This window comes from Halictus rubicundus, chromosome 2, assembly GCF_050948215.1.
Source record: "Halictus rubicundus isolate RS-2024b chromosome 2, iyHalRubi1_principal, whole genome shotgun sequence".
Classification (NCBI taxonomy): Eukaryota; Metazoa; Arthropoda; class Insecta; order Hymenoptera; family Halictidae; genus Halictus; species Halictus rubicundus.
The window spans coordinates 8,840,316-8,854,682 of NC_135150.1; the positions used below are offsets into that span (position 1 = coordinate 8,840,316).

The following is a 14,367-nucleotide window of genomic DNA, read 5'->3' on the forward strand; positions in this document are numbered from 1 at the left end:
AAGTAAACGAAAAGTAAACGCATTGTAACGGTGAATAAAGAAGTTCACTAACAAATGTACTGCGGATTTTTATGCAAAATGAAAATGTCCTGACTCGATTATAACAAACAAGTGTTCAATAAACATGGCTTCCTTATTTTAATGATTTTAAAGAGTTAGAAATATAACAGTAAATTCTTTTAATGTTCTTACTGTTTTATGTTTCGTCTACAGTGTTTACTCGATATATGTTCAAAACACGAGTCTAGCCACGGACATATATCGGCCAGGAGATACTATTCTTTGAACCACGCGACCTTACACTCCTCGGCGATCGTGGTCTTTCGAGCTTCTTGGCCCCTCATGGGGATTTCCCTATGGCATTGCGGATAATTCTGGGACTTTTATCGGCTAGGCATTTCGAAGATATATAGAGTAAACATTGAATTCATTTTTGTCATGAATGCATACAATTCATTGCCTACTAATCAATTATACCCGTAGATCTATTTTGCCCTTCTTGAATTTCTAATGTATTAGTGACACACTATTTTCTGTATGTAAGCTTCATCATCAAATGGATCCAAATGACGATCGCGTGTGAATGTGTTTTGTCTATGTTCCAGAGAGTATTGTACCGAAAACCGCGCGTGTACAAAATTTATATTATAACTCATTTTAAACGTTAAAAAAGTCTCTATAATAACCCTTAAGTGCATAGGTAACAAAAAATTAAGTAAATGCATAAGTGGGGTCCCTAATGGACCCCAAATTAAAATGTGCTTAATTGAGAAAACAGAGAAATGACATCTAAGGATCTTTATTGTAGAAGTAAAAACAAGTATTTTAATCCAAACATATAATCGGAAAGTCATAACAGAAATCAAAATTTTTATTTTTTATTATGGCACACATTGCACACAAAACCTTCAACCTTTCTGTGGCTTTCGCAAACAAGATTTTTTGTCTTCTTTTCGAGAACACAAGTAGCATCTTCCTCGCTTTTTTAGGCTTGTTTCTTGTTGGTGATTAGATGGTGTAGATTGCTCCGGTTCAACTCCACAATCCCTAAGTGCATCCTTCACATATTTTGGCATATTCTGAATTTTAGCACGGCTTTCCATATTTTTCTGTGCGAGCTGCTGTCCTAGTTGCATAAGAAACATCCGACGTCTGCCTTGGTGACCTTTTAGCCAGTCGGAATGCTTCAAATTATACAAAATAAACGAATTATGCGCAGCAATATCTATAATATTCATGAATAATCTATAGGGCCACCGTTTAGTTCTTCTGGCGCAAGAATATTCCCTTACTAGTTTATCGGCATTATCAACTGCTCCCTTGGTTTTATTGTAATCGAATATCATAATAGGCTTATTTTCATCTGCTTCGCTTACAATATCATCATCGTGCTGAGTGGACGGTAAATGAACTATCTTGCCTTTCTTTGGTATATATGAAACCATAGCTATGTCTTGAGTAAATGCAAACATTAAAGATTTCTCGGCTCTGGATTTTATGCTAATTTCAGCAGGTATGTCACGCTTATTCTTGTGCACAGTTCCTAGCAGTGATAAACCAGGCTTTGCATTTACATAATTTTTATGAGATCGCTTAGATATACGAAATGGACAACTAAACCATTTCATTCCTGATTTGGCTACATATTGACTACCTGAAGATATATTAACATTATCAGCATCTGGTTCCCAGTCTGAGTCTTCCTAGGAATTATCCTCCAAATTGTCTTCCTATTCCGACACTATTTCTTCCAAAATCTCTGCATCGTCATCGATTTCAAAATTGTCGCCACCATATTCCACCTCAGAGTCGGATTCACCAATGCTTTCAGCTAATTTTCTTAGCTCTTCTTCTGTTAGAGGTTTATTTTTCTCTCAGTTAGCCATTTTGTGCAAAATCTGCAAAAATATGTGTACAATGAGATACTAAATATTCGGAACATGAATGCATACATGGGGTCCATTGAAGACCCCACTTACCTAATTCCTTGCTAACTTTGATTACAGCAACAATTTATTTCTGTAAACACATTAAACATAACCTAAATATTGACAGAAGCAAATAGCTGAACTCTCAGTTCACAAATGGCGCGGCTAAAAATGTTAACACAAAAAATCCAACACTGGGGTCCTTTGCGGACCCCACTCATGCATTTAAGGGATAATGTAATAAAGATACATTCAGTGAATCTGGCATATGCATTACCGAGACTTCTGAGTTAACCGTCGCGGAATTATCCCCACTACCGCGGGCTATACCCCGTGAGGGGCCAAGAATATCGATGTGAAACCAGGAGACTACTACTAATCTAATGAGAAGACTTCTTTATTTTTCACTATTTTTTTATGGGACTTTCACCAACATGTTCGTAGCATTTTTCTAACGAAAATGATACCAAATATGATATAATTCCGATAATATTTACTTGTGTAATGAACGATGAAAGTCGCTTCCCATTAAAATTATACTAACGGAAAATTATTGTAAATATGATCCGAATTGTATCGTGTTTGGTATCATTTTAATCAGAAAAATGCCACGAATATGTTGGTGAAAGTCCCATAAAAAAATAATGAAAGATAAAGAAGTTCTCGATCTTCGCTGTCCTTTTCTACATTGGGCACTGCATCAAAGAATAGTAGGGTCTCGTCGGCTGCATTTCCTCGTTGTGACTTTGACAGATAACTCATAGGACACACGAATTACGACGTGTTTACGGATCACGACGAACTGTAAATGGCGGTGACTATCGCTGTCCTTTTCTACGTTCAGCACTGCATCAAAGAATAGTATCCCGAAGACGACAAGACCCGGGCTGCTGACATCTAACATGGATTCACTGTGTGTACATATATAAAACAAAAGTTATTATATTCCATAAATTCAAGAGTAAATAAGGCAAATAATTAGACGGTCCCGTTTAGCCGAGACACCCTATATACCAAATATAATTTATAATTATATATATTATAATTTTTTCGTAAACTAAAAAAGGCCGCCAATTATATGTAGGAAAGATATAGGAAAAGGTTGTTCTGAATGGTGACCTTTGTAGCTCCCCTTTTTCTGAAGATTTACCTTGTACGGCAACGCGTACGTGAAACGTAACAGGTGGAGTCCCAGTCATTTCAAGGTCCGAGTCATTAGAAAGAAGGGGCCCACATCTTCTGGCGCAATTATTTTTCTAACATGATTTGTTGTACTTCGACCGGGGAACTGGGAAGAAATAGGAGAAGGAGGAGGTTCGGCACGTCTAAGTTTCAAAATGATTCTTCCTTCGGTTGATTCGGCTTAGCCTCGTCAGCCGTCCTTCCTCATTTCCCTTCTGGTTTCCGATTCTTGGGGGAGGGGAGGGGCGCAGTGTTTCGTATTCCCCCCCCCCCATCCTCGCTATATGGCGTATTCATAGAAAAGTTCGCCGGAGATATTCAGGTCGAGCCATTTCCCTCTTCGAGTCATCCCCTTTCGACTCCGCTCCTTTTCCCGCAATCTTCTCGACCGCTTTCCCGTTTCCTTACTCGTTTCCTCGTCATTTCCCCTGCCGTCCAACTATACCCATCGCCCCAGTCTCTGGATCGAGTCCCGGAGCCCACGTATTTCGGCGAGCTTTGTGTTTTCGCGGAACGACAAGCGTGAGCACACTCATCTCTGATCCATTTTTCCGGCATAAGCGGCTCGCTTGTCTCCATGTACGTCGGCTAACATCGAGGAACCAGGATCAGAATTCTTTTATCTTATTCCGGTTAACCCTTTCTCCTTCCCCCTTCTCTGTCGTGCTGATGGGTAGTCGATGCGCCCTGTTGTCTGTGCGACACGCCGTATAAGTGGACTCCTGATGTTGCTTCTCTTTTGGTTTAGGGTGCTTTGATCCAGAGTGTCTACTTTCGCGGAAGTTGCTCGGCAATTGCTACCTGAGCTTGGCTAACATCGCCGACTTGGCCGTTTCTTTTTCTTCGTCCTTCTTCGACGACCGTTGATTGGAGCATCCTCGTTACGTCTCTATAGTCGCATAACCCGAGACCGGTAACGTGATTACTGTGCGGGGATGACTGGTCTGCTTGCCGGACGGCCTCCTACTTCCTCGACAATGTTTACGTCGACACTATTTCATCAATATACAGGGTGTCCCAAAAATATTGTACTTCATCGAAAAGGGAAGTTACCAGAGTCACTTGAAGCAACTTTTTCCTTTGAGAAAATGTTCTCCTTGGCTTTCTTAAGGAGTTATTAACGAAAAACATGGACCGATTAGAGCGCGGCTATAGCGGACGGACAACGGCAATGACACGCCCACCCGGGACCTGTCGCCGAGCCGGAATCTGTTCACTATAGTCGCGCTCTGATTGGTCCGTGTTCTTCGTTAGTAACTCCTTAACAGAACCGAGGCAGTAATTTTCGCTAAGGAATAAATTACTTCAAACGACCTAAGGAATCTTTTCAAGGTTCTCCGACGTTATTGGGAAAAAATCATACTCATCAGATGCGGCTTCTGTTGTCAACTTTTGTGGTGTCATTGTAAAAAGGAGAAATTTATTTATTTATGGTATTTTTTATCGCGAAATAAATTATTGAAAAAACTCTTGAATTATACGTAGTTTTTAACAGATAAAGATTGATATCATCAATTTACCACTCGATTGTTAATATAAATGCACTTTTTAAACAATTGAATTTAGAGGTGACTGTTTGTTTAATATTCTACGATACACGTCACTATTTACAATTATAAAACATGTAATTATAAAAAGTCTATAAAAAAGAATACCGAATAAATTACGTAAAAATTGTGTTATATCTTGGCCTAATTGAAAATTTTAAAAATATGTTTTGTAGATCTGTATGAATTTTATGTATACTGAAAATTTCATCGAAATTATTCAAGATTCATGGGATACTTAAACTTTAGAGTTGAAAGAGTAGGAAATTAAATAGAGAATAGCATTCTGTACAGACTTGCTGACAATTTTATGCGAAGGCACGGTCTGTGCCAATACTTTTGTTCGGCACTGTGTCACTTCGATTCCAAAGTTGTCACTATACTGAGACATTACCGTCCTCGGTGTGTTGAACTTGACTGCACCTTTGAGGTATAAGCAGTCCTGATTGCTCTCTTTGCCATGCAATGCTATTTGTAGATGTGTTTGTTCCGTCCAATAACCAAGGCACGCGTGACAGGTGATAGGGCTTATAGATCCTACGAGGATGGGGCTATTACATTGCAATCAGACCCGCATTCCTTTGCTTAGTCAACATGTCATCTCTTCACAGCATGTAATGGGTTACTGTGTGGAACCCTTCTCCTGATAAAAGTGAACAAGGCTCTGCTTAGTGACAAATTGATCTAGTAGCATACGGTTAATTTGCTCAAACACGTGGACAACATTATAAATATGAATATGATTAATATGAGCTACAAATGTTTCAAGATGATCACATAATGGCGAAACTCCGTGACAAGGCCAAAATTCTGCGAGTTTCATCTTTAAACGTTTGTAGCTCATTGCAACATTGACCGATTTAGATGAAATATTCAATATTTGTATAATTGATACAGATCTATAAAACGTACTTTTTAAGCTTTTAATATAAGCCATACAAAATAAAAATGTAACATACGAAAGTTGCAAAATTCAACTTTTAGTATTTCCTCTGCAAGTTCGATCAAATGCAATTTTTGTCGAACATTTTTTTCACGTTAAGTAGCGAACCAACTGTTCTAACTTCTCAAAAAAGATTCATGTCATATGTCCAAAGTTATGCGATTTTTAAGAGCGTCCGAATATTAGTGAGAGTCACCGTAAATGTTCCCATTTAAATGCCCCGTCCTGTATAATATTAATGTTAATTTGATAAAACTTAATTGATACTTACCTGTCCACTTAATTTTGGCCCCGTCTGCATATTAATAAGTAAATCTATGGTATAACGTACGGGGAGAGAGATTTATTACTCATTAATATTTTCATTATTCAGTTTATGTTACGGTACAATGCGAATCGTGTTGAAAATGTATTGCTTGTTATTTTATGTATGTAGGACACATTTACACATTTCTACACCTCTACATTTTTTTCCGAGCGTTTTCAAGGTTTCGACAAGCTTGCCTTGTATAGTTATTTCCCCTCGGCATTCCCGTGTTTGCTCTGCCTTAACTTTTTCGCGACGTTTCTTGTTTTCTAACATCTTTACTATGGTTTCCCTCAGACCTGGTTAACGTTCGTGCCCATTTAGCGATGGGGATCTCTCTCGAATTTTCGTGCGCTTACCTCCCGATTTATTGCTTCGCTACATTTTCCCAGTTTTCCCACGTTTTTCACATCTTTCCGTTTACGACCAGTGCTTTCCGTTTTTTATTCCGATCCGTCTCATTGCAGCCATTGCTTACATTGACGCACGCACGATCGATCTCGTTAACTTTTAAATTGGACAATAAATTGCGTAAACCGTATTGATCTATATACCATTCTCTATTACCTTATTACAAGTTATATTTCATTTTTGATTGGGGACAGAATATGCTACCATATAATAATAAAACAATCTATCTATCTAACACTATTTAACACTATCGACCTTTCACAAAATTAACAAATACTATAAATGTTGAATGAATATGCACATACTGTGGATCCGAAAAGTATTTAAACATTTCCGATTCTCGAAAAATTTTCGATATTTAATTTGAGACTGGCCCCATTTTAAATCATGAAGCCTCTATTTTCGCAAAGCAATGTTCAAATTCCTCTAAAAGATATTTTCTCACGACGTAGCAGGTGGGAAACTGAAGACCTACTTCTCCTAAAAAATACCCACTTCTCCTAAAAATCCAAAGTCAAAAGTCTTAAAAAATTTTCAAAAATTTTTCTCGTACATGAAGCTGCCATAGATTCGAAAATTGATATACGATATTTTCACTGTTTTATGAAATAAAAATGAGGAGAAAATTCGGTCGTCTAAGCCCTCACGGCCGCCAACTTACAATAGTGTAATGTTGGCGTCACATTTCTCATTCAAATCTCGATAAACCGAGTAAAAAAAATCGTACATCAATTTCCAAGGTGTCATTGTAAGAAGGAAGCTTCAATCTTTAAATCTATTGTGGTTTCCGTCGCAAAAAAACATGATTAAAAGTTTTCACAGACGTTTGAATGTGTAGCATTTTTTAGAAAAAAAGCGTCTTCTTGCTTGTTACATCATGAAAAAATTGTAGAATAAAATAAACGACGAATTATAAAACTAAAGGCTTCCTTCTTTAAAATGAGTCTACATTTATTGTCGTGGGATAATTTTGTACGAAATTATCGCAGTTTAAATATAAGTAGTTTTTTTAGAATGAGGTATTTATAGTGTTCAAATACTTCTTGGATCCACGGTATGTATAATACACTGGCGAGTAAAAATATGAGAGCCTTGGATTTTCTACGAAAATTTTTATCTGAGACATTTAAACTGTTTTAAGCTCGTACATAAAATCAAAATAGAGTAAGGGTAAAGCCTCTACTTTCAGAGTCCTTACTGTGTTTTTTCGAAGCCGTGGCTGCATCATGTGGAATAGTGGAAAAGCAAACCATACCTTCTCCTTTCGAACATTTTTCGGCGGCGGCAGACTTTTCATTACAAATTTTTAAAGGTCGAAGTAAGGGGAAGACCCCAATCTTCAAATCTATGGTGATTTTAGTTCCCAAAAAGAAGTTTTAATGTCGTCATTGTAGTATGACTTCTCGTCATGAAGTCATGAAGTGATAGTTTAAATATCAACAATTTTTCTTAATGTATATCGGGTCTATCGGACAATAACTCTCTTACTTCGAAGTATTTCTCTAAGCCTTAATTAAGAGTATCTGATTTTATAACACTTGAAATTCTCTTGTTGCTTGATGAATGAGAAATCAAATTAAATGAGACATATTGCATATGAATATACAGCTCGTATGATATTAGCTGGAACGAATAAGATAGGCAGATCGTTTGTTTCAAAATGACGTGGTACAGAATGAAGCAAATCAGCAATGGAGAAATGTTAAATGTAATAAAAGATTTTTATCTTGTATGAATATAATAACTATGATTGAACGAGCAATTCAACAATAGTACGAAAATCTGGATATTTAGTGACCTGAAAAGAGTAATTGTTTGATCTTTCAAAAAATTAATTCTCTCCGAAAATTCAAATTTCTTTCAAAAGGGGATAAATGCATTCGCTGCTCCATGGATAACATGTATTAATGGGGATACATTTCGGTTAATAACCATTGTGTTTAATAAAGATGTTCTCAGTGAAATGTTCATTTGAAATTTCAATATTTCATGTGCACCGATACAACAAAATTTCCATTTATGCAAAAACACGATCCTTTCATCTCTGCATAATGAATTTCGTTCGATCTCTGTATGGATTCCTTAATGAATAATTATATAATTGATATAATAAAATACCAGATGACAGTAAGCGTTCTTTATAATTATGTTAATAGGAATGAAATCTTCCAACGTAGTAAGGTGCACTTTCCTTCCTCTATGCAATAAATTACTTTCAGAACTTCAATGAATGAAGTTCATTGGAGCAGTGAATTCACTTCAATAAGTGAATTCATTCAAAACAATCTATTGTATACTCGACGTTTAAATAGCAGTAATTTTGCAGCCATAAGTGATTATAAATCATCTTTGAAATTATTAATTGTTGGCCACATAGTTAATGGATAAAATAACTCACAAAATTATTATTCAGCTGAACAATGGATCATCAAACTTTTATGAACTCTGACACGTGAACATTGGTAACAAGTCAACTGGCAAAACTTGTCGAACGTACAATCAAACTAATTTTGTAAGATAAAAACTTTAGAATGAACTTTCAAAACGCCAACATATTCGCCACATAAATTATTAGATAACTAAAAAGGCTCCATCATTGTTTGAGGCATAGGTAAAACTGCTTGCACGTTTTATTTACAATAATCTTATTAGTCAAGATATTCAACTGCATATTCTATTACTATTTCCGAACGAGAAGATTGGTTAAGAACACCAGTTTTATAAAGCTATCCCCGAAAAATTCAAGTACGACCTACATTATTCCAATAAAAAAACTTATACTAAGTAGTTGTGCATAAATTATAATAAGTGAGAAAAATACTAAAAACTAACACTTGTTATATGTCCCAAATATCTAGCCAATATCTAGACTATAATTGTCCCAAAACTATCCCTACTACCACGGAGTATATCCTGTGAGGGGAATTACACAAGTAAATATCATTGGAGTTATATTATATTTGGTATTATTTTCATTAGAAAAATGCCACGAATATGTTGGTGAAGGTCCCATAAAAAAAATGAAAAATAAAAGCGTTTTGTTATTGTTTTATTATCGTTTTCTTATTTTGTTATTGTATCAAAGAATAGTATCTTCCAACCGATATATGTCCCTGGCGAGATCCGTGTTTTGGACATATATCGATTAGACACTGTATTCTGTTTTGATACGAGATAAGTATGGCGACTTTTGAGATTTAACTTACTATGGACCTTGCGGTTTGTGATATTACCGATATTTAATCTATATTTTCAAAAGGTTTGAGTCAATTTTCAGGCTAATCTTTGACACACTAAAATCACAGGTGGCAAGCGAATATTACAATATTCATCTCAAAATAAAAAAAAAATGGACATTGCAAGTTTTTATGTTACTCTTTTCAAATATACGAATGCTCGTCTTCAATTTTGCGTTCCTCGAGAGAAAAGTTTGTCAGTGATTGGTCCCTGTTCAGATTCGGAACGCGAGGAACAGATCTTACGGTGCAGGTTGGTTGAGCCCCCGTAACAGGTGATTCAAGAATGTGCAAACGTGCACATTCTAAATGGGTGTAGACTACAGCTGTGGTACACGGCGCCCAATTGCGCACAAGTGTGCAGTTACTTTTATCACCGGAAAGTTTGACGGCAAGGGTTTCTTAGGAGTTGCACTCATGGACGAGAACTTTTAATTACATGCATACCGTGCGCGTCGTTAGTAGATTGTTCAATTAAACCGCTGTGTAACTTATTAACAAGTATTATTCGAGTACAAATCAAGGTGAACTTCAATAACTAATTAACATACTCTTTTTTGGTAACACTTTCATATCGTGATTTATTAAATTGAATTCCTTGCTATCTTTTCTATGAAATACTAAGAAATTTGAAAAAGTGGAATTATTAATTGTTTAATACCATGTGCATAATTCACATGTGTTATGATTTTAAAACATAATGTATACACAAATAATTTGTCTTCTATGATATTACGCGAAATACGAGCTCGTGGTCGACATGAACATAATGATGCAAGTAAGTAGTCTTTTTAACTATGAATAATAAGATGAATGACAAAATGCACAGCTAATCCAGACTAAAAGCATAGTTCATAAATTAATACTATTAACAAGACTGTAACTATTTTTCTTTTTGTGTGTACGTGGTGTATAAAAATTCTATGCCTCTGTGGAGATCTGTTAAAAAAATGTACCGCAAATTTGAACTTAACCTTGAATCTCAAGGTCAAAATTATTTTTTATTGTAGCGTATAGTGCTCATCGCGAGGAACAAAAGTCTCAAAGGAGCCATGGGTCTCATGTCTTGTCTCTACTCTTGAAAAACGATTTTAAACTTTCGTAAACTATTTTATTCTATACAAGATATTCCAAAATGTATAAACGTCGAGGGGGTGCTTCTACATAAAAAAATAAGTCGAAAATGTACAATAAAATTTTTTCAAATGCGGCTTTGTTATCGAGAAAATCCGATTAAAATCGGGTTTGTTTAACGTTACTGTTAGAAATCGGACATTGCATTTACAACAACCTAATAAAACCTTTACTTTCAAGGACTTGTCTTTATCCATTCTCATCGACGATTGTACCGTAAAATATTTAAAACAAAATTATCCCACTATTCGTCACTATTTATCCCACTATGCGACAATAAGATGGCGCACCTTAAATAAATTATTTAAGGTTTTGGTAATTTGTACGTACAACCTATCAGTATAAAAAGTTGAAAGAAAAAGTCTTATTTTAAAGTATACGCAGAAAGAATCAAATATCAGCGCAACAAAATAATGGCACATGTATGAAGAATTTGTTATACACGACATGTTCAACTTTGTAATATTATTAAACTGTCTCCCATTTCTGTAAACACTTTAGGAGATTTCGCTGGCTACCCCATACTACTTCTTTTTCCCCCCGTTAAAGTAGTTTTCCATTTGCAGTATTTCGAATCATTTTTCCTCCTACTTTGTTTTCTAGTTTGAACAAAAAAAAATGTACGACTTGTTACAGTTGTGCGCATCGCCCTGTATAAACAGAAGAATTAAATTCGCGTTCTCAGAGGGCGAATGTAAGAATAACTTCTTCAGCGCGCGTACGTCATCGAGTATCTCTGTTCCGGTTGTAAGTTGCAAACAAACTCGCGTCACCTCAAGGGGGGGGGGTGGACTGACAGTTCTCCGATCGGAAGTTGTTCGACGAGTGGCTCTCGAGCGTGGCGTGCTTAATAACAGCCGGTAGACAATTTTCTTGGAGTAGCTGCTTGTCGAGAGGGTCGCTGTCGGTTACGTAAGCGTCGTCGAGAGAAATGAAAATCGTGAGTAAAGGTGGGGTCCGCGAACGGCAATCGAGCCAGCCGTCATCGGCAGTCTTCATGACTTTGTCCACCTACTGCTTCGATTGCACCTCGTCCTCCCCCGGGCGGCTTGGTTTTCATACACAGCGAACAAATGAAAAAAAATCGTCGTCGACGGAGGAGCAACGCCAGAGGAGCGTGAGGAGGGGGGAAGGGGTGGGGAAGAAGGAGCAGATAATAGACAGCGGCAGCGTTGAAACGCCATGGAAAATCAATTATCGACCGTGGCAAAAGTCTGGAAAATTCAATCGACAGCCGGCACACGTCTGGCTATAACCTTTCCGTACGCCTTCGAGCCTCCCAAACACCGTTATCAGTGAGGAACACTGCGGCCCCCTGCATTCGCTATAACTTGGAGCATACGCGGCCCAGCCACTCGATAGATGACCCTCCCGATAAGCTACTAAGCGATCCTCTATATTAGAGTTTACGTTCCCCGGAACACCATGACTTGTGGCGAGGCCAGGCACCCTTAAACTCAGATTAAAAGTTCCGAAAGTATATGAAACTATGTGATATAATTAACACGTCTAACAGCTCTTTCAAACCGAGTTTATTGTTATTAAAAGGCGAACGTTTATGCAAATCCCCGGTTCTGTGAATAAATTTCGTGGAAGCGGAGTTAAGTAGAATTTTATACCCTCCTGTAGTGGTTTCCGTTCCTGGAAAGTACCCGAAAAGTATATTTAAACAGGCATTTAAATCAACTAAGATGTCTGAAAGTGGAGAAATGAAAACAAGAAATGCTTAGGACGATACACGTGATCTGCACATGGCGAGAATTGCGCTTTCACTACTTTCGAGCTCTTCAATTATTTCATATGTCATTTCAATATTTACAATTAGAACCACACATTTTCGTTTCGTTGCCATTGTGACACTGTACACAGTTCAGTGTCACCGGGTCGAGAAAATCGAGGGGAATACAATGTACCCACTCTCTGATGACCAGAGTAATATGTGACACGTTGCGCGTGCGCGACGGGGATTGAGTGGGGCGAATGATGACATGTTGCGCGTGCATGATGAGGACGCAACAATGACATGACATGTCGCAAGCTTTAGGTTATTGCCGCGTATTGTACCTATTACCTACTTAATGAAATGAGTCATATGAATCGTTTTAGAGATTATAAACATTCTTTATTATAAATGAAATGAATTGTAACATGTGGGAATTTCAGTTTTGAAGTGAAGTATATCGAAAAAAATGTTGAAATCTGTAGTACTGTCAATGAGTTACATTCCAGTAATATCATAAATGTCGTAAAAATAATATTTTAATATTTTTAAGGAATGGACATAGCAAGTTTTAAAACTTCCGTTATCAATGCATATATTAAAAAGTTTGGTATTGGGAATATGAAACAAATTGTAGAACTGAATATTGAATATAATAAATGTATTACACATAATACAATAATATACAATAGAATTGTTGGAAATAGGCCTTAATGGGCGCGCAACGCTCCCTGTGTTTTGTACACCGAACTAAAGTAACCTCTTTCTTCTTCCGGCTGTACTCTCTTATGTAAAACGTGTGATACTTTTTCCAGAGCTGTGTACTTTATAATCTGCTGTTATCCGCTGTTATACAATAAATCTTCATTGTAAAATGTCTTGTCTCAACAAAAATTTTATACAACTATATTTATATTTTATACAACAACTATATATATATATATATATATATATATATATATATATATATATATATATATATATATATATATATTTTCGTATATATATATTTTCTATATATATATATATATATTTTTTCGTTTGCGAAAATGTTCTCCACAGCTTCGTTAAGGATCTATCAACGAAAAACGCAGACCAATCATAGCGCGGCTATAGCGGACCGTTTCCGACACAGCCAATGCCAATGCCAGTCTCAGTGGAACCTGTGGCCAAGTCGCAATCCGCCCGCTATAGCCGCGCTTTGATTGGCCCGTGGTATTCATTAATAACTCCTGAACTAAGCCGCGGAGAAAATTTTCGCAAAGCAAAAAGTTACTTCAAATCACCTCTGGAATCATCCTTTTCAACGAAGTACAACATTTTTGGGACACCCTGTATACATATATTGTATACAAACATCGCTGCCATACGCTGTTCGGATAACAGAACGTTCGGATTTGCGGGTATAAGGATACTTGAGGTCCGGATACGGGAGGCTCTATTGTACTCGCCGGAAGCTACCGGTATTTTCTATTTCGGTCGTGGTCTCAGGATAAAACTATGAGTAACGACGATATTTAGTTGTTCCCATTTAAATGCTGTATACAGGGTGTCCCGAAAATATTGTACTCACTTCAGAGAGAAGATTCTTGAGGTCATTTGAAGCAACTTTTTCCTTTGCGAAAACGTTTTCCGCGGCTTTGTTAAGGAGTTATTAACGAAAAACACGGACCAATCAGATCGCGGCTATAGTTGAGTGTGGCGTTGGAATTGGCCGAGCCGGAGTCCGTCTACTGTAGACGCGCCCTGATTGGTCCGTGCTTTTCGTTAATTACTCCTTAAATAAGCCGTGGAGAACCTTTTCGCAAAAGAAAAAGTTTCTTCAAAACACCCCAGGAATTACCCCTTTCAAGGAAATAGAAGATTTTCGGGACACCCCGTATATCCCGCCCAGCCATTAGTCAGATGTCAACGCGAACGCTGAATTCTCGGGAGATAACGGAACCCGATGGAAAATTT

At 37.1% G+C, this 14,367-nt stretch overlaps 1 protein-coding gene and 1 long non-coding RNA gene across 2 annotated transcripts in view; one reads left to right on the plus strand and one right to left on the minus strand.

Moving 5' to 3' along the window:
* LOC143364556 (uncharacterized) overlaps positions 1–14,367 on the plus strand; it is a 39,852-nt gene that overhangs the window by 3,736 nt on the left and 21,749 nt on the right. The gene's annotated exons all lie outside the window — the stretch shown is intronic.
* Positions 909–3,986, minus strand: LOC143361997 (uncharacterized). Its single transcript, XM_076801771.1, has 3 exons — positions 3,912–3,986; positions 3,519–3,698; positions 909–1,703 (listed from the first exon to the last, which is right to left on the minus strand). The coding sequence occupies exons 1-3, from the start codon at positions 3,984–3,986 to the stop codon at positions 909–911; spliced, it is 1,050 nt and encodes a 349-aa protein (XP_076657886.1).